Source organism: Oratosquilla oratoria, chromosome 4, assembly GCF_046742065.1.
Source record: "Oratosquilla oratoria isolate Oo_2021 chromosome 4, ASM4674206v1, whole genome shotgun sequence".
Classification (NCBI taxonomy): Eukaryota; Metazoa; Arthropoda; class Malacostraca; order Stomatopoda; family Squillidae; genus Oratosquilla; species Oratosquilla oratoria.
Window position 1 is genome coordinate 29,190,888 of NC_134780.1, and position 25,983 is coordinate 29,216,870.

Here is a 25,983-nt window from a genome sequence, read left to right on the forward strand (position 1 = left end):
CATCAAGATTTGATGGCGATAGAAGAGGACTATTGCTGGACGATTAGAAGACATCAGCCAGAGAAGACTTACAAAAGAAAGAGTTACAAACGCAATTTTTTCCCGATTGAAAGCAAGAAGAGGTCCTCCAGCCTGATGTACGGTCATTAAAGCATTTATTTGATTGCAGTATTCGTAATCCTAATGTGTAATTCAAGTTTCTTCTCATATGCAATAAAATGTTTGTAAAAAAAAATCTATAATGGACGTAAAGGGATGATTTAAAATTACTTCAGGGCATAATGATGGGCGTGATAAAATGAAAATTATTGTATGATATTAATTATTGATATTACGAAAAATCTGCAGCATTTAGAGAATCTGATTTCAGATTTGAATTCAGTATGCTCGAATTAGGTGAGAAAATGTACTTTAAAAGTACATTGTCTCACCTAATTCGAGGAACAATGATGTATTTGATGAATTGACAAAAGTAACTTTTGTCAATTCATCAAATACATCATTGTTCCTCGGTGTTATCTGTACAAGCAAGAATAGTTTAGTGTTGACATCCCAAGTTTTGGAATATAAGAAACCGAAGTCTGTAAGGGACTTGTAGAATATTTAGTCAGAAGAATAAAAAAATAATTTGGTAATAGGTTTTAGAGACTTTGTAAAGTGTGTTCCAAAACCTTTTGAAAAACTGCCACATGATAAAGGTTAATGAGAATATGGACATATATGAGAAAAAATAAGGACTCATTTGATAAACGAATGTAATAACATAGAAGTAATTTGTAGTTGATGGCTGCCATGCAGAGCTTCTACAGTGGAAATGGGCCGAGAGAAACAAGAAAAGGAAAATAGATATTTATGAGGAGAGGAAGGAAAAAACCATTTCCCTTTCCGCTACGTGGAGAACGCAAACCACATTTGCACTGGTAAGGTCCTTGATATCACGACTGTTGTCGCTGTCTTCCTCCCGAGGCACCGCCTCCTCCCTTCCTTCACTTCTTTTTCTTGATTTTTCCCCACTCCTTCGTTTCTTTTCCTTCTACTCTCCCGTGCATTTCCTCATCATAATATTTTTCTTATTCTTCCTCCTCCGCCTCTTCCTGTTCCTCCTCTTACACCCCCTGGTGGAGAACAAAGGAAGACGACTAAAACTGCAGTAACTTTAAGATTCTGAAAATAATAAAAGGCAGGTGACAGGGATACGGGACTAAGAGCGAAATATGTCATTATATAAGATCCTGAGGAATTTCAATGTCTTGGCTTAGGAATCTGGTGAGCTGATCTACGAAAAATATGAGCTACCAGAGAAAGCAGAAATATGTCAATCAAATTCCGTGAAGTACCATTCTGTGGATTTATTAGACAATCTAGTACTGCATAACTGAGGGTGTTGAAAACGCACAGTAAGAAATAATTTAGTGATAACTTATCACTACAAAAATCATATTTGGTCACATATCTCAGTCGAGATATATTGACAGATCGGGTTTGTATACTATGTAGGGGCATCTAGAATCTTCGTCCACAGTACAATATATTTAAATTTGATCACGTTTGGCTGAAGCCTCATTCGCCCACAAAACAGTTTTCATTTGTAAAGATACGATTATTTCATGGACTTCGTAAACAATGTAAACATTGGAGCAGACGGACCGTCGGACCCACGGTCACGTAAATGAGAGATGAGGTCTGGAGGTGAAAGGGACCAAATTACTATCGGCAATACTGTCGCCAACATTTCCTCACTTGATTGCAGAATTTCAGGTACAAGAAGAATAAAGAGAATTTCGTATCTAGAAGTGGTCAAGTGGATTGCTATTGGTTATTATTTTATATATGAATAGTATAAATAATGTTTGAGAAGAGGTGATTTCACAAACAAGTTACAAGGTAACAAGGCCTCCATTTCGAAAACTACATAAAAACAGACTAATTCATGATTATAACAATGAATTATTATTTCAGTATAACGCAAACTCATTTTTCACTTTCGTTTTTGTGTTTGAAAGATCTATCATTTGTGTGGAATGGTTACATTAGGTTAAATTAGTAGGGTAGGTTAGGATGATGATGTAAATTTCATGTTAAGTGCCCGTGTTTGCATGATTCTGGGATTTTACCTAAATTTTAACTTAGAGTACTCACGAGCATTGGTAAGACCAGAATTAGTTGGTCTTAGTTGTGTTATATAAGTTATATTGACTCCCAATTGTGTGAATATGGTTGGTACCTATGTGATATGTCCTTTTTCTTTTAACAGTAAGTCTCCAGAAGTGCACACCTAAGTGATATATCAGTAGGAAATGAAATATTAATTTTGTAAATTATATCAATGTAATAGAGATTTTAAGTGGTGGAAATCAATAACAAAAAAAGTTGCTGAAGTGATATACTAGCTGCAACTCAGATATCAGCAAGCTTTGAGATGCCATGTTCATTTTTGTTTGTTGTCAAAGTAGAACTAACAGAAGTCTAATAAATTGATCTAGTCTAATCTAACCTACTCTCTTGTGTGGTATGCATTCAGTATCCCTAAAGGTCATCAGACAAGACTTGACCAGTTTATTAGACTTCCATTAGTTTGTCTTCAACAACAAACATGGGGTCTTGAAGCATGCCAAAGTCCGAATTATAGCTAGTGTATTGCTTTTATAACAAAGTTTTGTTATTGATTTCCACCACTGAAAATCTGTATTGCATTGATATATTTTAATTTACAAAATTAATATTTAATTCTTTTGTTGATATATTGCTTAGGTGTGCTCTTCTAGAGTAATGTCCTTTTAGCTACCCTAATGTAAAACCCTTGAAAGACATGGATTTACCCAGCATACCGTGACCCTTTGTGTAATCCAGGTGAGCACAGGAATTCCGAATGTATTGTCAACAAACGTGATTTCCTCCATTACTTCTCCATTGCTATACAGAGCAAAATCATTTTTGTACGTTGAAAACAATAGAAAATACCCCTGTATTTTGCCCAAACAAGTTCAGAAAAATACATTTAATTTAGAAAATAATTATCTGTGTCATTCTGAATGTTTAACAAATATGCAGCCTAACTAATCTAACAATGTAGGCAGGGGCTCCATCTTTGAACCACTGTAATCTAGCGAAATACTCAGTCTTGTCCGGAAACCTCCACCCCTCCTGGAGCTAAACATGGCAAAATAAGTTTGATTAAACCACTTGGTGACCAAATGTTCAGATTACCTTAGTTTGAATGTACAATGGATTGTTGGTAATTTATTTTGCCATGAAAGGGAGAGAGTAAGTTGTGTCTGGATGAGTCTATCTTGGTATTTTGCATTTCATTTGTGTCATGAGACTGACTGTGTTCTCATACTCAATACATATAAAGCTAGAAGCTTCAGTATGTCAATAGAATGTAGTAACAAAAATGTGGATCATAAAGGCCCAAAATTATAATACCACAAAATAATGTTCACACAACCATGTTAACTTATATTTCTAACTTTTCTATCATAATTTGTACAGTTTGCATATTCATGGACTACTACTTTTTCCTTCTTTGCTTTTAAGGGATCTATTTATTCTGAGGAAATTATTTTCAATAAAGCAAGGGATTGAAAACAAATAATAACAGCATTACATAATTTTTGAAATTACAAAAGTTATCTGATACTATAGTCCATTTTTGTTATTCATCATAAATGATAAAAATTAACCCAACCTAACATAATCCAGTGTAAGATGTACCTTAGTATGGAGAAGGGTCAACAGTGTACTCTTTCTTTCCCAGTATCTGTAAGGCAGTGGTTCCCAACCCCAGGGTCGCGACCCAAACTAGGGTCGCGAGGGTGTTTTTGAGGGTCGCCAGAGGGTCTTTTTAAACTTTTTTTTCATTCAAGTTTCAAATGTATTTAAATTCATTGTGCTAGTAAATATAAACTGAACTATAAAAACGAAAGTTTATAAACATTGTACAAGTATGTAGAAATATAACATGAAATGGTTGAATTTATTATTACAATTAGGGTCGCGACTCCAAGCTAAGAGTGGATTTAGGGTCGCAGCAAAAAAAGTTGGGAAACACTGCTGTAAGGGATCAGAAAGAGTGAGTGATGGATTGCAGTGTGATGAATGATGTATCAATTTTATTACTTTAAGAATTAAATTATACTACCATTTGTTTTGGATAATTCCTTATTGAAAAAAAATCCTTGCAAAATCATCTTAAAAAAAATATATATATATATGTATATATATATATATATATATATATATATATATATATATATATATATATATATATATGAAAGGAAATAAAAATGAGAAAGTCAATCAGTTCATTGCCTAAGACCTTGTGTAGATTGGTACCAATCTCTAGGTAGACTTGTCGATGAAATTGTAGCAACCATCCAGAAGGCAAGCTAAACACATTTACAGAGGCTACAGGAAAAGATATAATCCCAGCTACATGCAAGAGGTAGTCATCCTGCATAAAAAAAAAAAAAAACATAACCTAGTTGAACAGGAAAAGAAAACTACATCAGATAAAGACAAATATCACAAGACTAAAAAACAGTAGGCAGAAAGAAAACTGGGAAGAACAACAAATATAATTTAAAAACGAATAAAAAGTTTTGCAGAGAAACGAAAACCTTCAAAAACTCGAAACCAAATCCAACCCCAACCCCCCCAATACCCTACACCCCCATGAATCAGGTGGAGCAACCCAAGGGAAAATACCGTAATTAAAGTAGTGGTGCATCATCACCAGTAACCACATATACTAAACATGTGTCAATCCCACAGCTCTAGAAAATAGAGAAATAATTGAAATTGGGAAAATCAAAGGAGGCACAGATGTCTTCCTCCCTGTTCAGCAAAGATGAAGAAAAGGAAATAAATTGAAAAACTCCCATGTTAACAGCCCAGACAATAGGAACATTCACCTAAAATACCTTGACCTAACAGCTATGAAAGCCTTAACTGATATTTTCAACCACTCCTGGTTATGCAATAAGATTCAAGCTATTTGGAAAAGAGCTCACATAATTCCCATATTATAACCAAACAAACCTCCTCATAACACAGTATCATACAGACTAATTTCACTATCCTAATTGGTATCAGGAAGAATTACTACAAAATTACCCGCCTCCTAGCCAGCTTGGATTCAAAGAGGGCTCTCCACCAGCACACCACTCACAAATATTACCCAACAAGTGCTGAAAGGATTTAACAAGAAACCTCAACCAGACAATGCATTAGATAAAGACCCCTGATCATAGAGACATGTTTATTATAATGACGGAAATGGTGAATCAACTTAGCAGGGAGACAAAGCAGATTAACCCAAAACAGCCATATTTCTGGAACAAACAGCCTACTCTTGCCACTGCTATTCAATTTCTTTACCAGTGATTTCCCAGCCTCTAATCCAGGATTTAACAAAAGTGTACTCATTTATGCAGACAAACTGGCAATTCTAACTCACCTAAGAACACACAAGCCTACTTGAATAAACTAAAGCTATGGCTCAGAAATATTAGTAACATTATTCACTTCAGACAACCGTAGGAAAAAAATGATAACTTAACGACCAAACCCACTATTTTAGAAAAGAGCTGTAAAATTAATTATAAGCCTCAAATTTAACCACTTTGGTATGATGATGCCTATGTAGGCATCATGGGGTGCGAGTGGGTACATGAGGATGCCAGCATCAGCGTCTTGATTATATATTTTTTTTGTGTTTGTACATGAGTTGCCCCTGGATTCTGTGAGTAAAAGAGAATGAGTAACACAGCAGTGACTTTGTTTTACAATGTGAGTAGTGTGATGAATCTGATGCTGCATGTGAGAAGTTGACTCGTATCAAAGTGGTTAATACTCGTATGACCTTCAGCCCACATATCAAAGACCTGACAGTGAAAATCAATAAGAAAAAAACTAATTATTGTCTTCAAACAATTCATAAGAACCATCCTTAACTATGTTTCCACAGCATGGTTCTCATTAGTTAGCAAAACAAACATAAACACCCTACAAACAGTACAAAACAAAATATTGAGGGTAATAACAGATAATATGATATGGTTTAATGTCACATACTCCTCCCATCAGAAGGCTAGGATGGTGCCCCTTACATAGGACTTTGTAGCATGGAATTTAATTAACCATGCCCTTGGTTCAACTTTGCTGGTGGCAGGATTTGAACCACCATCTCGACCTTCGCCGCAAGTAACAACTCCCTAACCCGCTCAGCCAGTGAGAGGAATAACAGGATGCATCAAAAGAACCAAAGTTGGACAACTACTCAGAAACTGAAATCCTTGAGATTGTCATATGAAAATTATAGCACAAGGTTCTATGCTTGATCCTAAATGCCACTCACCCTTGTCATTATATCACAGAAGTGCCACCAGCTGAATATAAAAAGAAAAGAAAAATAAGCTTACTACTTAAACATACAACATACCATCAGTACCACATAATACATCCACACATAAATGCATTCACACTCATATCACTAAACAAGCTCTCCAAGACAGACATCCAAACTCAATTCTCCACTAACACCTTCCAGACATCAGCCCCACAGAAAAATTCCTCTCAAGAGATATAAAAACCACACTGGCATGCTTGCATTTAGGACACCATTCAGTAGTAAAGTAGTATTAACATACAATAGGCCTGGCCACAGAACCAAACTTCCCTTGATGTAATCACCACACAGAAGACATAGAACACATCCTACAGTGCTCTACAATAACAATCCCTATACAACATTACAGTATTTCTTCCCTGAGTGACTTATGGGCCAGCTCAGTGGGTGTAGCTGGTTATCTGGGAGCTATGGATCTCCTGCAAGAGTTCTGGGGCAAAGTATTGATTGAGTGATCTCTTGCAGGAAATCCACAAGCACCTGTTCAGCTTATAACCATACACATAATCCACTTTGAAGAAATTCTGTGTTACTCTCTGGAGTGAGTGAAGGACAATATAGTATTAGGTGCTCTATGTCTTGCATGTGGTAATTATATCTGGAATAATTGGTGTCTGTTGCCACAATGATTCCATGTTTATAGTGTTTTAGTGTGTGGTGGTACAAACGTGATTGGGAGAAGAAACCAACCTAATGGGAGTAGATATTCTCAGAGGATGCTCAGGTTCATGTTGTTGGGAGTGAGAACAAGGTGTAGACCAAGGAAAAACTGGGTGGATGAAGTGAATGAACTCCAAAAAACTTATGGTCTGTATGTACAAGCAAAAATGTACATATGTGACTAAGAGTTGGAGAAGAATGTAATAAAAGCTTAAGGGGGTACGCGACACCTGGGGGTGGGGTGAATTTGGTCAAGATATGGCATTTTTCAAAACTGTGTTCAAAATGTTCATATACCATTTAGAAATAAATCCTGACAAATAATTTTCCAGCCGCGTGCAATTTAAAGGTCTTGGGTGAGGTTTAAAGGGACAGAGTTAAAGGTGCAACCCACAATAGAAGGAGGCGTGCCACTTAGGACCTTCAGGCGCAGCGAATAACGTTAAAATTTGATTGAATTTACGCTCGCCCAGTGCTTCAACGGCTAGTACGATGGTGGAGGGGAAGGGCGGAAGGTGGAGGGAGAAGTTTTGCCAACTTTGAGCGAAGCTAAGCGTCAGTTACCGGCTAGCTCTGAAAGGAAAAATGCGCATGTCTCATGAGCTCTCATTGCAATCTATTACTTTAGCTAGTACATATTACTCTTTAGTACAGTCATCATGGGTAGCAAAAAGAACAAAAGAACATCCACAATGACAAAAAACAGCAGTCAAAGACAGCTAGCCAAGACCTCACCACCTCTCACTCCACCACTGCCCTCACCTGCACCTCTGTGACAGTGACAGAGGTAAAGGACAACATTAGACTAAACAATTCAAAGAGGAAGATTAAATCGAAAGAAGAAAGCAAGAGGAAAAAGATCAAGGCTATACAGGAAGAAGAGAGAAGAAGGGACATCATATGATGCTGGAAGGGGTGCCCTACCAACATAGATTGGTGAGGGGAATCTGATGAGGAAAGAGAAGGCGCCCACTGCTGGAAAATAAACCTCTTTACAATGATTTAGATACCCTGAAGACCCCCAGCAGTGAGGTTTCATATGAAGAAACCGCCAAAGGTGCAAAAAAGCAAATTATATGATGGTGTCGTCTGTGCGTCGTCACTACTGTGATATACTTATACTTTAGTTTTTCAGTATTTAAAGTACTTATAATTAAAATATGTTGATGATTTTTACTGTACTTACTCATTATATAATAAGAATTAAGCCATGAAAAAATCAGTCAAATTGGTGAAACTATAAGCAAGGTACAGATATATTTATATTTCAAGTTGCCATATCTCTGTTCGATATTTTTTTACTTTTTTTTTAATCATAAAAAATATAAAATAAATCAGATTTAGATGAAACTTACAGGGAATATTACTTTTAGTAACTGCTAGGGCCGATCGTTCGAATATTTTGAATAGGATGAAAGAGTTCGGAGTAATAATGGAAACGACCAAATTTTTTTTATTTTTCACGATTTTTGCTGGACATTAAAATTGAAATGCCTGTATGCAAAAGTATAAAGGAAATTGTTCAATTACTCAATGACCAGCCCTAGGTGTGCCTACTGACTAATCATAGCCAAAATATAAAACAAATTGGTCCACGTATTATGGTGCTGTGCACTTTTAAATGTCGGTACTGGTATACGTACATGTGTACATACATCATTCTGTTTCACCTAAAATGTAGGCAACATGGATACCTATTTACCTGAGAAGTTTCAGCTCTTTACTCTAAATAGTTTAGAAAATGACCTCCAGGTGTCGCGTACCCCCTTAAGAAATGAACTGGTAGTATTGCTAGGAAAGTGATGAAATGCAATTTTCACATGGTTAAAGTTGGAAGGAGTGGGAGATGCATGTGATAGGAGTTAAGGTGTGAGGATGTGTCTCTTCTATGCCAAGGTACCTCACTTTGAGGGTAACAACTGATTGGATGAAAAAGAAAGAGAAAAAGGTATTGATGTATTTCAAGGAATGAACTGGTACATAATTTTTTTCTAATAAATTAAGGGCTGGAGGAGCACCTGTATAGTTCCTCTTTACAAAGGAAAAAGGGACAAGTGTGAGTGTAGTAGTTTCAGAGGGATCAGTTCATTCAGTGTAGTTGGGAAGGCTTAAGGGAGGGTTTCAATTGAGAGGATTGGGAGAGGAACAAGGAGTAATTGGTGAGGAACGGTGTGGATTTAGAACAAGTGGGGGTTGAATGGATCAGATTTTTGTGATAAGACAGATATGTGAGGAAGCTTTAGGAAAAGGTATGGATGTATTTTGGGCTTTTATGGATTTGGAAAAGGCTTATGACAGGGTAGACAGGAAGGTACTGTGGGAGGTATTGCAGTCAAAAGTTTTTACGAGAGTAGTAGAGCCTGTGTTAGAATCAGAAATGGAGTGAGTGGTTTGAGGTAAATATAGGATTTCACCATGGATGTGTTATGTTGCCTTGGCTGTTCAACTTATACATGGATGGGGTGGTGTGAGAGGTAAATGCAAGGGTAATGGGTCGGGGATTGGAGATAGCAGGCTCAGAGAAGGGGTCGAGGAAGTTAGTGACAGAGTTTACAAAGGTGTGCGAAAGAAGGAGGTTGAAGATGAATGTTGGTAAAAGTAAAGTAATAAAATGTACAAGGGGAGAAAGAGGCAGCAGACTGGAAGTGAATATTAAGGGAGAGAGACTGGAGGAAGTGGATAGTTTTAGATACTTGGGTGTGAATGTGGCAGGAAAGGGAGGAGTGAAGGTAGAGTTAGAATGTAGATTGAAAGAAACAAGTAAATGCCTTGGGGAATTAAAAAGTGTAATGAGAAAAAGACATTTAGGAATGGATGCTAAGAGGAGATTGTATGGAGTGATTGTGCCAACAGTATGAGGGAGAACGATGGAACATAAGAGAGGAGGAGTTTGAATGTATTTGAGATAAGCTGCCTGAGAAGTATGATGTGAAGTACTAGGCTGGATAGAGTGAGAAATGAGGAGGTGAGGAGGAGAACTGGGGTGGAAAAGGAGTTTGGAGATAAGGTTGAAAGAGTTTTGGGATGGTTTGAACATATGGAAAGAATGAGTGAAGAAAGATTAGTAAAAGAGGTGTGGAAGGCAGAGATAGGAGTGAACATGAGAAGGTGACCAAGGATGAGATGAATGGCTGGGGTAAAAGGGGTATTGGGAAAGAGGGAAATGTCTGTTGAGAAAGGACAGGAGAAGACAGAAGATGGGGGTGAATGGAGAATGGTTGTATATGGATGATGATGTGATGCATGAGGGGGAGTGGGTGGGGGGATGGGGGGTGAGGGAGTATGTGTGAAAAAATTATTTGACACAGACCGAAGGGATTTCTCCCCATCTTCTCAATTTCTGCATGAAGGGACAGAGAGGGGGGGTGTCACCAATTTAATGAAGTGGCCTTGGTGTGGATGTGCTGTGTCTTGGAACACTGCCTCTGACTCAGGGCAGTGGACAAGATGCAGGGATGACCCGTCATCCAGGAGGAATGAAGATAAGAGGGAGGGATGGGGTGAATGGGAATGGGATGAAATGGGTGGGAGTGGATTTTATGCCTTTGTTTTTTTGGTTACCCCTCTCGAAAGGGAGGAAAACCTTTGGAATATGTATTTGTGTATTTACTCTCTTTAAAATATGAACTGTATTGGATTTACTTACTGACTTGTAGTATGTCTGATTTATTTTTCTTAAGTATTTATTTGATGTGGTTAGGGACAGGGATGACCTTTCATCCAGAATGATCTAAGATAGGAAAACAAATAGGCTAATGAATGGGTGTAGGGTGGGTATATGCTTTGACTGAACTATATTCCTTATAAAGGGGAAAGAGCCTTTTGGTATGTATTGATTTGAATAACCTTATCTTTTTTGTCATTTGCATATCAAACATATTTGTCAATGTTGTCTGATTCAGGTGCATGGCAGAGATATTCATAACATTGGTGGAATATACTCTGCAGTCATCATGGTCCAGTGTCAAATACAGGCTGTGCAATTGGATCACCCATCTGTTGAACAAGAAACTGATTGTAAATAACACTGCAACAATACGGGATATAGAGGTACAGTAATTATAAAAGATCTATTTTTTTTTTTTTTTAATCCAATATTTTCAGATTCATTTGATCTGTTGAAAGATCCCCATGTTTCATTTTTCTTACAAATACCACCACAAAAGAATTACAAGTTAGAAAATGTAGACCAGTGAAGAAGTTTCATCAGTAATACAGTAAGTCCTCGTTATACGGTATATATGCTTTCCTGAAAACCTTACCACAAATTGAAATTACTGTATACCAAACCCATTATAACATGTAATAATAGGATATGGCAGACATATAGTACTACCTCTCATTAATGGACTAAAAGGGGGTTAACGGTGTTTGTTGATGTGAATAGTCCGTTGATTTGGAGTGGTTTTTGGGTGGCATAGTGATTGCACGCACTAAACAACAGCACCAAAAACACCGAAAACACAGTGAAAACACCGCAAACACAGCTAATTAACGTCCGTTAATGAGAAGTAGTACTGTACCTTCTCCCTGCTCTTTCCTCTTCAAAACACGAGCAGATACCATATCTGTGAATTTTTCTTACTGTAAATAGAATTGAGGGTAGTAATTACCAAATACTTTAACTGTGAATTTACCGGATAAAGAATTACTGTTTAAGGAGGACTCACTGTAGTATGTTTTTCTTTGTTAATGTCATACACATATAGTCTGTGGTCAATCTAAAGTTTATTTTTGACATGATTTTATGGTCAGTCTTAATGATTTCTCTTGTTTGCACCAGGTGATTCATCAGAGTCCACATTACATAATTGTCAACAAACACTATGATGTACTGATCAACAGCAACTGTTTTGATGATAAGGTTAGTTTGACGTTTTCATTTCTAGTTTACTTTGTTATGTACAGTACAGTACAAGCCCTTTAAGAAAGACCATCCTTGACTATGTGGTACAGTTTTGGTCTTCATCCTATACAATGGGTATCAATTCACTTGAATCAATACAGAGGGGAATGACCAAAATGATACATGGACTCAGAAATTTACCTTACAAGGACAGGCTTAGGCACCTTAATTTACACTCTCTGGAAAGACACAGAGTGCAGAATGAACTAATAGAGGTGTTCAAGTAGATCAAAGGCTTTAACATGAGTGACACAAACAAGGTCATCATATTAAGACAATAGGTGGGGACTCACAGTAATGGATTCAAATTGGACAAATTTAGATTTAAGAGATAAATAGCGAAGAACTGGTTTATCAATAGAGTGGTCAACGAATGGAATAAACTTAGTAAACGTAGTGAGTGCTGAAACTATCAGTTGTTTCAACCTCTTTGATACGATGGCACCTACATAAGTGTCTTGAGGCACAAATAGGTATATGAAGAGGCCGGCATCAAGTCTTGATTATATTATTTTTGTAGTTGTAGCTGAGTGACCCCTGAATTCTGTGAACTGGTTTGATCACTTTTTCTGTGTTTATAATTACTCAGAGTGAAAGAGATCAAGTAATACAGCAGTGACTTTATATTTCATAATGTGGGTAGTGTGATGAATTGTACATTAGGCACCCGATGCTGTGCATGAGAACTTGATTTGTATTGAAGAGGTTAAGAAAAGGTTAAACAAGTATATGGATGTGGATGACGGGTGGTAATGGACATGGAACTGCCTAGTGTAGGCTTTTTGGTATCTTGCGTTCTCCTTCATTCCTTTTTTCTTATATAACAACTGCCAGATATAAATTCCACAGAGAAAACCCTCACATACTAGACAAGAATCACACCAGCACATCTACGCTTAGGATGCCATCTGGCATCAAAATAGGCCTGACCACAGATTCAAACTGCCCTGGATGCAACCACTGCACAGAAGACACAGAGCACCTCATACTACTGTGCCCCAGACTAAGAATCCCCAGACAGCAACACAATATCTCTCCTCTAAATGACTTATGGTCCCACCCAGTGGCTGTTGTTGGTTCCATGGGGACTGTGGATCATTTGCAAGAGAAAACAGTGGCTGACTTCACCAGACTTCCCAAGAAATAAACCTGGTTACCATCTCACATTGAAACAGCACCAGTACAGAACTGGGCTGACAAGTCACTTAATGCTCTAGATTTAATCATCATATAGGTGACAGATCATATTACACTGTCCTACACTCACACATTTCAGACAGCTTTACAAAATCTCGTCACCAAGTGTTTATATTTGCTGAACTTGTGGCTGGCCAATTTCCTAAGTATTTACCTAGTTGTATTATACGGGAAGGAAGCTATGCTCGTGGTGACCAGTCTTTGTTTCTCTCAGCATCAAGTTTTTTCTTAAAATCTTGAATAGTGTTTGCACACACTGTTTCTTTATCTAATTTGTTCCAAGTCTCAGGTCTTCTGTAAGAGATAATTAGGGTAACAGATTGAGCAAACAAAATTAAAATTAACAAGTATAATAAATTATCATTCTCTTCTTAATCAAAGTAGGTATAAAGCCATGTAATGGTTGAACACAGTAGTGAATAGTTAACTTTATCTCTCTTACAGGTAACAGTGCAAGCTCAAGTTCGAAGACTTTTCCCAAAATTAGCCAATCCTCGCTTAGGCCATGAATTCTTATTTATTCATCGACTGGACTTTGCAACAAGTGGACTGCTGTGTATTCCAGTGCACAAAGCAGCAGCAGGAGCAGCAACCAAATGTTTTGCACAGCGGAAAGTAGACAAATATTACTTGGCAATTGTAAGAGGACTTGTATCCAAAGAGATGGTGGATATCTACTTACCCATTGGTGAGTGGTCCCATGTTTGTTAGCATCTGATATAAAGATGAAATATTTATACTTACTACAGTTTCTCTCTTGTTAGCATATTTAGGTATATAATTATAATACTTATAGCTAGTATTTTGCTGTTGCTCTTAATATGTAAGCATTAGAATAATTTTCACACATTTTTGTCAATTCTTTCATGAAGTACTGTATGCAATATATAATATACACTTTATCACTTTGGTACCCAAAGATATTCTGTAAAAAAGTGCATAAATGTAGAAAATTGTGTTTGAGTTTGGGAGTGTAGTTGGGAGGGTGTCAGGAGTGAAGAGAGGATGAGGGAGCGAAGGGGTGGCTATACCAGTAAGTAAAGAGATAGGTAAACATGTGGTGGAGTATGAGGTTTGTTCAAGGATAATGTAGATGAAGGTGAAACTGGGAAGGGAGATGTGGGTTTCTGTAAGTGCATATGGACCTGGTAGTGAGAAGAGTGTAGAGGAAAGGGAGGCTTTTTGAAATAGATTTAAATGAATGCATAGAAGGTTTAGGAAGATATGTCAAAGTGGTGGTATTGGGAGATCTTAATGCTAGGGTAGGATATGAATCAATAAATGGTGTGGTTGGGAAGTGTGGAGTTCCAGGAAAAAAATCGTAATGGACAGTTGATGGTGGAGATATGTCTAGAGAGTTGATGATAGCAAATACAGTGTTTAGGAAGAAAGTGAAGAATAAGTATACTTAGGAGAGGATGGTGGATGGAATGGTGGTAGATAGAGCATTAATGGACTACCTAGTGGTAACCAGGAGACTAGTAGGAAGAGTTAAGGATGTATATGATCTAAGGGAAGAGATGGGGAATATCAGATAATTTTCTGGTGGAAGGTAAGTTGAGAGTAGAGGATAGATGGAGAAAGAGGAAAAGGACAGAAGGTAGGGAGGGGCTTAGAGTAAACTGCATAAATGAGAAAGAAAACGAGGAGTACAGGCTAAGAGAGGAGTGGGAGGGAGTGGAGGAGGAATGGGGATGGTTCAAGGAGGGAGTCACAAGGTATTCAAAGATGGTGTGTGGAACAAGGAGGACAGGAGGAAATAAAAGGAATGGTAGTGAGTGGTGTGATGATGAAGCAAAGAAGGTTGTAGAAAAGAAGCAAGCATTCACAGATTGGCTACAAAATAGGATGAGAGAATCATATGAGAGGTACAAAGAAAAGAGAAGTAAAGCATATGATAAAGGAGGCAAAAAGGAGAGCAGATGTGAAATGGGGTAAGAGTATGACAGAAAACTAAGAATGTAATAAAAAGATGTTTTGGAAGGAAATTAAGAGAGGGAGAAGAGGCAAATCAAGTAGAGAAGAAAAGATAAAAGGTGCAGATGGAGAGATGAGAAAGGAAGAGAAGGGAGTAAGAGGAAGATGGGCAGATTACTTTAGGGAATTGCTAAATGTGAAGGATAGGGAGGGAAATATAGTTGCAGTGGGAAGCACTAAGAAAATGACAGTGATGAGTGAGGAAAATGGAGGAGAATAAGGAAAGATGAGGTGAAATCAGTTATTAAAATGATGAGAGCAGGGAAGGCACCTGGTATAGTTCCTCTTTACAAGGGAAAAGGGGACAAGTGTGAGTGTAGTTGTTTCAGAGGGATCAGTTTGTTGAGTGTAGTTGGGAAGGCTTATGGGAGGGTTTTGATTGAGAGGATAAGAGAGGGAGTAATTGGTGAGGAACAGTGGGTTTAGGACAAGTAGGGGTTGTGTGGATCAGATTTTTGTGGAAAGGTAGATATGTGAGAAAGCTATAGGAAAAGGTAAAGATGTTTTTTGGGCCTTTATGGATTTGGAAAAGGCTTATGACAGGGTAGACAGTCACTGTGGGAGGTATTGCAGATATATGGGGTAGGAAGAAAGCTGTTAAGAGCAGTCAAGAGTTTTTATGAGAGTAGTAGAGCCAGTGTTAGAATCAGAAATGGAGAGAGTGAGTGGTCTGAGGTAAAGGTGAGACTTTGCCAGGGATGTGTTATTTTGTCTTGGCTGTTCAATTAATACATGGATGGGTTGGTGCCAGAGGTAAATGCAAGGGTAATGGGCTGGGTATTGGAGATGGTTAAAGAAAATAGAGAAAAATGGGAGATAAGTCAGTTGTTGTTTGCTGATGACATTGCACTTGTATCAAGATCAGAGGAGGGAATAAGGAAGTTAGTGACAGAGTATGAGAAGGTGTGCAAAAGAAGGAAGTTGAAGATAAATGTGAGTAAAAGTAAGATGTTGAGATGTACAAGGGCAAAATGTGGCAGCAAATTGGAAATGAGTATTAACCACTTCCATACGGTGACGCCTACGTAGGCGGCATGAGGAGCAAGTGGGTACTCGATGATGCCGACGTCGTCGTCTTGATTATATTTATTGTAGTCGTCCCTACATAACTTTCATTCTCTCTAAACTGGCTTCATCATATTTTCTATGGTTATCAAAATACACGGGTGAAAGAGAACGAACGATTGAGCACTGACTTTATTTTTTATAATGCGATTATTATGACGCAACATCGCACGTCGGGCAGCTAATGCTGCCAGACGTGCGATGTGCCTCGGAGTGAAGAGGTTAAGGGAGAGAGCTTGGAAGAGGTGGATAGCTTTAGATACTTGGGTGCAAATGTGGTGGGAAAAGGAGTGGAGGTGGAGGTAGAATGTAGATTGAGAGAAACAGGTAAATGCCTTGGGGGATTAAAAAGTGTAATGAGAAATAGACATTTGGGAATGGATGCTAAGAGGAGATTGTATGAAGGAGTGATTGTGCCAACAGCACTGTATGGGGCAGAAAGATGGAACATAAAAGAGGAAGAGGAGTTTAAATGTGTTTGAGATGAAATGCCTGAGAAGTATGATAGGGGTTACTAGGCTGGAATGAGTGGAAAATGAGGAGGTGAGGAGGAGAGCAGGGGTGGAAAGGGAATTGGGAGATAGGGTGGATGAAAGAGTGTTGGGATGGTTTGGACACATGGAAAGAGTGAGTGAAGAAAGATTAGTAAAAGAGGTGTTGAAGGCAGAGGTGGAATGAGTGAGTATGAGGGGGTGAAAGCAGTAATAATGTATATGTGTGTGTATATATACATATACATATATATATATATATATATATATATATATATATATATATATATATACACACACACACTTATATATTGTATATATTAACATAAAGACATTTCATTACTCTATGAATGTGTACAACCCGATGACCAGGAAGAAAGATTGGTTATAGAACTCAACTTATAAATCTTCCTGGCAGAAGTGGTTTATCAGTAATGTTATACATAAATAATTTAGCAAACTAAAGAAAAATATTTTATTGATTGAACTCTCAATCCTTTTTTTGAGGGTTTGTCTAGTAGGAAATGTTCATCAACTGAAAATTTTCTCAATGTCATAATCATTAGGAGTATGAGTTATTGAGTAACATGACAGTTACAAGAGTAATTGCCTTTTTAGACAGCTGATTACAGAGTACAGAGTTTGTTAATCTTTGTTTATCATATTCATGTATGCTAGGAGAAGATATGAGGCCAGAATGGAGGGGCCTCCGAATGACCACTTCGCTTAAACCATATGCAGGAAAATGCAGAACTGCCCACACTCGTTTGTTGATTCTGCAGAAGGGCCTCTATAACAGTAAGGTTCAGATTTTATATATTTTATGTATTTGTTTATTCATTTACTTATTTATTCTTTAGACCTAAAGCATTGTGATTAAGTAGTATGCATGTATTTAATAACAATATGGCTTTTATTTCTTGTTCAAGTAGCTATCTATCTATACCAAGCCCCCCCCCCCCTCCACCCTAATAAGGGAGGTAGCCAGTCAAGGCACACACCTACTCCCACCCAATCCACTTCCATCCACCATCCTTGTTTCCTCCCCCATCTTAATTCCTCATGCCTGAAGGGTCATCCCTGTCTCCAGCCCACTGCCTGGGTCAGAAGCAATGCAGTAGCCATCCTAATAAAAAGATTTCTGATATAAATTTGCTTGCTATCTTCATTGTTTCAGATTACCCAGCTACAAAAGTTCTTTTGAAGCCAATATCTGGAAGACGACACCAATTAAGAGTCCATTTATCAGAATCGGGTCATACAATTGTAGGAGATTTCACCTACTCCAATCGGAAGGATATATCTCCTTTCCGAATGTATCTTCATGCATTCAGATTGGTTATTCCATCTGAATTTGAATATCTAGACTTTCGAACTAAAGATCCCTTCACCTCCAGTGAGTCAAGGAATAAGTGGCGCCCAATTGTAACTTTAAATGAAATAAATGAAAAAACATTTGAAAAGTTAAAGCACGGAAGAAAGAAGCAGTCAAAGTGAATTTTGTAAGTATGATTATTTTTAGCTTACTAGAACAGTGTTTTGTACTTCATGGTTCAACTTGTGATTAAGAATGCTCAAAATGTTTTTATTTATTTAGTTGTATCAGAATTTTAGTTTTAAGTTGAGTGTTTTATTTTGAAAGTGCAATATATAATTTAAGTCTCATTCAGAAGCTGAATTTTGCAAGCCATATGACAAGTTTCAAGTAATTATTAAAACTGGTATTTTATTCATTGACATTTGGACTCATGTTAAATATTATGTGCCTCAATAAAGTCTTTATAACAATAGCCTGTTAGTTATCACTCTAACCTTCTCACCTGATTTTTTTCTTGAAATGTGCTTCTATTTTATACATTGGCATACTCACTTTTGCCATTCTCTGTTGATCATCAATCCTGTCCATATGTATATCAAGTGGCCCTTTTTCTCTTATAAAGGAAGTACCAGAATCAAAGTACATACTTTATACTCAATGCTGTTTTACTCACACCACTTCAGTACATGGGAATCCCCCCCTTCAACCACTTGAGAAATATACAGAGGAGACAAGAAGAAATCCTTTTAGGTGGCATAATTTCCTCATCCATTTACAACCTCTTAAAATTCTCATCTATCTTTTCCCCTCGCCCTTCTTTCTTTGACAGACATTTCTTTCTGCATCCAGTGCCCCTTCACCTTGTCCACCCATATCATTCTTGGTCTTTCCCTCAAGTTCCCTCCATCTACTTTTGCTTTCCGTACTCTCTTTGCCAGTTTTTCTTCACCCTTTGTCTAAATCACCCCGGCAGTCTTTGATTAACCCTATCTGCCAGCACCCTTTCTACTCCTGTTCTCGGTCTTACTTCTGCATTTTTCAACATATCTCTCCTCATGATTGGTGCTGTACTTTATAGATCATCTCAAATATATTTAGGCTCTTCCTTTCTGCCTCCTTTAGTATCATGAACACAATCACTCCCTCATACTCCATCTTGTTCCCTATATATCTATTTCTCTAAATCAGAAGTCATATTGATATCAAGAGAACCAGCAAACTTGAACATTTTGATTGATAAACATGTGGATCCCCAGGTGGAGAAGATGTAGTACCTAAGTGCCACAATATGCAGTGATGGAAAAATTGATCATAAAATTAATTCAAGATTCAGAAAATATATACCTTGTAATATAAAGGTTTTAATTTACAAAACAATACTACGACTTATTCCGTTGTGTGGTTCTGAAACCTGGACAACTATGACCAAAACAAAATCCAAAAAATAAGGAACTGAGATGCAGGCCCTAAAGATAGATTGATTTATGGTGTAACATGAGGGACACAGAGTCCGGAATGAAATAATATAGATATGGAAGCAGAGGGCATTCATACCATCATCAACAGAAATCAGCTATGTTGGTTTGGACATCCAAAGTGAATAGAGCTGCATAGATGGCTTGCCAGAGCCTTAGAGTGGACTTCACATACAAAGAGATCAGTTGGCAGTCCCAAGAAAAGGTGAATGTAGAGCATTCAAGAAAATGTGCACATTTTGGGAACCACACTGGAAGAGGTTGATGAGAGGGAGGCCTATGCAGAGAGAAATGAGTGGATGAGGCTCATCAACATGAACAGGTCTTAGCCCTAACCAAAGGATGGTGAACTAGCATAAGTATACATGGGGAAGGATGACTGGTGGGAAGGTAGTTAGTCAAAAGGGTTTTAATGGATTATGTAGCATACATACATATACCAAGGGTTTTTCCCCCTTACAAGGGAGGTAGCCAAAAAGGAAAAGGCATAAAATCATTTCCACCCATTCCATCCCTGAATACACTCCACACCCCTCCCACCCTCCCTCTTATCTGAGCACCTCCTGGATGACGGGTCATCCCTGCACCTTGCCCACTGCCCTGGGTCTGAAGCAGTGTCACAAGACACAGCACATCCACAGCAAGGCCGCTTCATAAAATTGGCGACCCCCCCTCTCCATCCCCCCATTGCATAAAAGGAGAGGACGGGGAGAAATCCCTTCGGGCTGCGTCAACTTTTACTCACACATACTACCTCACCCCCCCCCCCCCGCCCATTCCACCTCATGCAATCACAACATCATCCATATACAACCATTCTCCATTCACCCCTGTCTTCTGTCCTCTCCCGTCCTTCCTCAACAGACATTCCCCTCTTCCCCAAAGCCCCCTTCACCCCATCCATCCACCTCATCCTAGGACGTCCCTTCATGTGCACTCCCTCCACATCTGCCTTCCATACCTCTTTTACTAGTCTTTCTTCACTCATTCTTTCCATGTGTCCAAACCATCCTAATACTCTTTCATCAACCCTATCTCCCAGCTCCTTTTCCACCCCTGTTCTCCTCCTCACCTCCTCATTTCTCACTCTATCTAGCCTAGTAACCCCCATCATACTTCTCAGACACCTCATCTCAAACACATTCAAACCCCTTCTCTCTTCTTCTCTTATGTTCCATGTTTCTGCCCCATACAGTGCTGTTGGCACAATCACTCCTTCATACAGTCTCTTCTTAGCATCCATTCCCAAATGTCTATTCCTCATTACACTCTTTAATCCACCAAGGCATTTACTCGCATCTCTCAATCTACATTCTACCTCCACCTTCACTCCACCTTTTCCTGCCACATTTGCACCCAAGTATCTAAAACTATCTACTTCCTCCAGTCGCTCTCCCTTAATGCTCACTTCCAGACTACTGCCACTTTCACCCCTTGTACATCTCATCACCTTACTTTTACCCACATTTATCTTTAGCTTTCTTCTATCACATACTCTCCCAAACTCTGTCACCAACTTCCTCAATCCCTCCTCCGATCCTGCCACAAGCGCAGTGTCGTCCGCAAACAACAGTTGGCTCACCTCCCACTTTTCTCCATTTTCTTTAACCATCTCCAATCCCTGACCCACTACCCTTGCATTTACCTCTCGCACCACCCCATCCATGTATAAGTTGAACAGCCAGGGCGACATAACGTATCCTTGACAAAGTCCCACCTTTACCTCGAACCACTCACTCTCTCCATTTCCAATCCTGACACAAGCTCTACTACTCTCATAAAAACTCTTGACAGCTCCCAAAAGCTTTCATCCTATCCCGTATATCTGCATAACCTCCCACAGTCCCTATCTGTCTACCCTATCATAAGCCTTTTCCAGATCCATAAAAGCCAAAAAAAACATCCTTCCCCTTTCCTATAGCTTTCTCACATATCTGTTTTACCACAAAGATCTGATCTACACAACCTCTACCTGTCCTAAATCCACACTGTTCCTCACCAATTACTCCCTCTGTTCCTCTCCTAATCCTCTCAATCAAGATCCTCCCATAAGCCTTCTCAACTACACTTAACAAGCTAATCCCTCTGAAACTACTACATTCACACTTGTCCCCTTTTCCCTTGTAAAGAGGAACTATACAGGCACTCCTCCAGTCCTCCGGCACTCTACCCTCTCTCCAGCAAACATTAGATAACCTCTCCAACCAGTCCACCATCACTGTACCTGCCTTTTTCAGACATTCTGCATTTATGTAGCAGTACCCAAAAAGAGGACTGGAAAAGTTCATGACATAAGTGTATTCAAGGGAGAGGGCAGTGGTAGAGGGGAAGTAGAGGATGGAGGTAAAGTGGAGGGGGAAGAAAGGGAAGGGAGAATGAAAAGTGCCAAACATGAGCAAAAGAGAGACTACCAGGCAAACTTGAGAGAGGTATGAAAAGTATTGAAGGATAAAAGAGAAACAGGAGTAGAGGGAGAATGACTTATGTTCAGTCAATCAGTCCATTGACCCAGGTCTCCTGCCGGTAACTTGCTACAGCCACCAGCTGGGGCCAGCTGGTGGCTGTTGCTCCTTTTGCATCTTTGATGGTGAAAAGAGAGATGGCATCTGTGTTTTGAATATTTATATCTCATTAATATGCTATTTTCTGGAATTCAGCTTAAGACTTGTTTTGGAGAAGTGTTTGTTGATTGCACTGCTGTTTTGGTGATGGTATTTTTCCCTTGGATTGCTCCTTGGGTACGGGGTGATTGTAATATTGATTTCATTATTATTATTATTGTTAAAAGCTACTCAGTAGCACACAGCTGATACTTTAGGGTCTATTTGGTGTACCCCTACAGACTAGAGCCACACATCATTTTGTCTGTGGTAGAGGAAATCTCTATTTATAGAGAAATGATGATACTTTATTATACTGCAACCTGTGAAAAAAATACACGGGAGCGACGAGCGATTTTGCTCGGGAAAGTTCCAATGTCGCTCTCGCAAATCCAATAGCAGGAGCGATCCCCCACAAAAAAATTGCTCCCGCAGCAAGATTAAACGTTTTTCATGCATTATCCATCATTTGGCAACCCCTGAATCCCATCACCATTGATGAAAGGATCAGAGCCAACACAACTTACCCGTGATCAATCATTGCATTATCAATCAATATCATAAATGCAACGCATCAATCAACTTTAATTTGTTGATGTATGTGCATATGTGTTCGCGGTATAGCTGCTAGAGTTCAATGGCTTACCTAGCCTAGCTTCATATCAGCTGCATGTGCGCGTATACTAGTACATGTTGACTAGACTCTACACGACTATTGTGCTACATAATGTCGCTAGTTTTGAATTGCATGGTACCTGTATGCAGGGAAGTTCATTGGTTGCATGCAGCTAGCTGCCCAATCAACGCGCTGACTACATGTACAATGCACCATACCCAATACCACATCACTGCATGCATACATACACTGTGCATATGCAAACTCACTCCGACATGAGTAATGAGTTAGCCTTCCAATAGTTTGAAGGAAATCGAACCTGCAAAAACATGGCTCTGGAAGTATAAAAAATGGCTCTGGTAATTAAAAAAATGGCTCTGGTGAAACTTATAAAAAAAATGAAAAATGGCTCTGGAAAGAAAAAAAGTATTTTTTTCCCTGACTGCAACTGTCCCTCTATTATGCTGTCCCCCATTCTTGATACTGTCCTGTACCACCTCTATGAATGTCCATTTTATTTTTTTTTGCTGAACCCTGTGGTGGAGGAAAAGGATACTGCCACGAAGTGTTCCCACTTGAGTTGTAAAAGGTGATAATGGAACAGGGTTAGGACTAGGCATCCTTCTCTCTGTAGCCCCAAAGGTGACATTCCTAAAAAAAAAGCAAAGGCATAAGGGGATCTGGAAGGAGTTTTCCAACCAGAAACCTAAGGTTTGGGTCTTTTAATGTGAGTGGATGTGGTACAGATGAGAGTAAAAGGAAAGAGATAGGCAGTATGTTTGTGAGAAGAAAGATGGATGTATTGGCATTGAATGAAACTAAGTTGAAAGGGAGGGGTGAGTTTGAGGTTGTTAGGAGTGAAGAGAGGATGAGGGAGAGAAGGGGTGGCTACACTAGTAAGTGAAGAAATAGGTTAGCATGTAGTGGAGTGGAAAGAGGTTTCTTCAAGGTTAATGTAAATGAAGGTGAAACTGTGAAGGGAAATGTGGGTTTTTGTAAGTGCATATGGACCTGGTAGTGAGAGGATTGTAGAGGAAAGGAAGGCTTTTTGGATAGATTTAAATGAGTGCATAGAGGGTTTAGGGAGAAATGTTAATGTGGTGGTATTGGAAGACCTTAATCCTATGGTAAGAAATAAACCAATAGACAGAGTGATTGGGAAGTGTAGAGTTCCAGGAAAAAATTATAATGGAGAGTTGATGGTGGAGATGTATCTAGAAAGAGAGCTGATAGCAAATACAGTGTTTAGGAAGAAAGTCAAGCATAAGTACACATGGGAGAGGATGGTGGATAAGGCGTCAATGGACTATATACTGGTAACCAGGAGAAAGGAAGGAAGAGTTAAGGATGTACATGTACTAAGGGGAGAGAGTTGGGGAATATTAGATATTTTTTTTGTGGAAGGTAAGTTGAGAGTGGAGGATAGATGGAAAAAGAGGAGAAGGACAAGGTAGGGAGGTGCTCAGAGTAAACTGCTTAAATGAAAAAGAAAAGGAGTACAAGAAGCTGGGAGGGAGTGAAGGATAGAGTAGAACTAGGAGTGGAGGAGGAATGGGGATGTTTCAAGGAGGGAGTCACAAGGTGTGCAAAGATGATGTGTGGAACAAGAAGGACAGGAGGAATTAGAAGGAAGGGTAGTGAGTGGTGGGACGAGGAAACAAAGAAGGTTGTAGAAGAGAAGACGCTAGCATTCACAGATTGGTTACAAAATAGGATGAGAGAATTATATGAGAGTACAAAGAAAAGGAAAGAGAAGTAAAGCATAAGATGAGGCAAAAAGGAGAGCAGTGTGAAATGGAGTAAGGGTATGACAGAAAAAATTGAAATTAATAAAAAGATATTTTGGAAGGAAATAAAGAGAGGAAGAGGAGGCAACTCAAGTAGAGAAGAAAAGATAAAAGGTGCAGATGGAGAGATGATAATGGAAGAGATGGCAGTAAGAGGAAGATGGGCAGAGTATTTTAGGGAATTGCTAAATATGAAGGAGGATAGTGAGGGAAAGGTAGTTGCAGTAGGAAGCACTAAGAAAATTACAGTGATGAGTAAGAAAAATGGAGGAGAAATAAAGATGAAGTGAAAGCAGTTATCAGGATGATGAGAGCTGGGAAGGCACCTGGGTTAGATGAGTTTCATGTGAAATGTCTAAAAAAGGGAGGTACAGTGATGGTGGACTGGCTGGTGAGGTTATTTAATGTTTGTTTAAAAGAGGGTAAAGTACCAGAGGACTGGAGGAGTTCCTGTGTAGTTCCACTTTACAAGGGAAAGGGGGACAAGTGTGAGTGTAGTAGTTTCAAAGGAATCAGTTTGTTAGTATAGTTGGGAAGGCTTATGGGAGGGTTTTGATTGAGAGAATTAGGAGAGGAACAGAGGTAGTAATTGGTGAGGAACAGTGTGAGTTTAGAACAATTAGGGGTTGTGTGGATCAGATTTTTGTGGTAAGATATATGAGAAAAGTTTAGGAAAAGGTAAAGATGTTTTTTGGGCCTTTATGGATTTGGAAAAGGCTTATGACAGGGTAGTCAGGAAGGTACTGTGGGAGGTATTGTAGATATATGGGATAGGAGGAAAGCTGACCAATCAAGAGTTTTTACGAGTAGTGAGCCTGTGTTAGAATCTTAAATGGTGAGAGTGAGTGGTTTGAGATAAAGTTGGGACTTCACCAGAGATGTGTTATGATACCTTCGCTGTTCAATTTATACATGGATGGGGTGGTATAAGAGGTAAAGGCAAGGCTATTGGGCCAGGGATTGGAGATGGTTAAAGAAAATAGAGAAAAATGGGAGATAAGCCAGTTGTTGTTTGCTGATGACACTGCACTTACGGGAGGATCAAAGGAGGGAATAAGGATACTTTTAGATACTTGGTTATGAATGTGGTGGGAAAGGGAGGAGTGGGGGTGGATGTATAATTTAGATTGAGAGAAGTAAAGGCCTTGAGGAATTAAAAGTGAAATGAGAAATAGACATTTGGGAATGGATGCTAAGAGGAGATTGAATGAAGGAGTCATTGTGCTGACAGCACTGTATGGGACAGAAAGATGGATCATAAGAGAGGACGAGTTTCAATGTGTTTGAGATGAAATGCCTGAGAAGTATGATAGGGGCTACTAGGCTGGATAGAGTGAAAAATGAGGTGCTGTGTCTTGCTGCACTGCTTCTGACCCAAACATGTCAAACACATAAAAGACTTGATCAATATCATTAATACACTGACACTTTCACTGAGTCAGCCATCCATGCACTGCGCCAAAAGGTACTGAGGCGCATTCA

At 38.9% G+C, this 25,983-nt stretch overlaps 1 protein-coding gene across 2 annotated transcripts; it reads left to right on the forward strand.

Moving 5' to 3' along the window:
* The first annotated feature begins 837 nt into the window (after positions 1-837).
* LOC143024724 (RNA pseudouridylate synthase domain-containing protein 1-like) lies at positions 838-18,495 on the forward strand. Of its 2 annotated transcripts, none has more exons than XM_076183798.1 (6): positions 838-920; positions 10,972-11,119; positions 11,853-11,933; positions 13,617-13,860; positions 17,384-17,503; positions 17,883-18,495. In XM_076183798.1, the coding sequence occupies exons 1-6, from the start codon at positions 853-855 to the stop codon at positions 18,200-18,202; spliced, it is 981 nt and encodes a 326-aa protein (XP_076039913.1). In that variant the 5' UTR covers positions 838-852; the 3' UTR covers positions 18,203-18,495. The 2 variants fall into 2 exon arrangements, with proteins under 2 accessions (XP_076039913.1, XP_076039914.1); XM_076183799.1 differs by lacking the exon at positions 838-920 and adding an exon at positions 1,651-1,758.
* Positions 18,496-25,983: the final 7,488 nt, after the last annotated feature.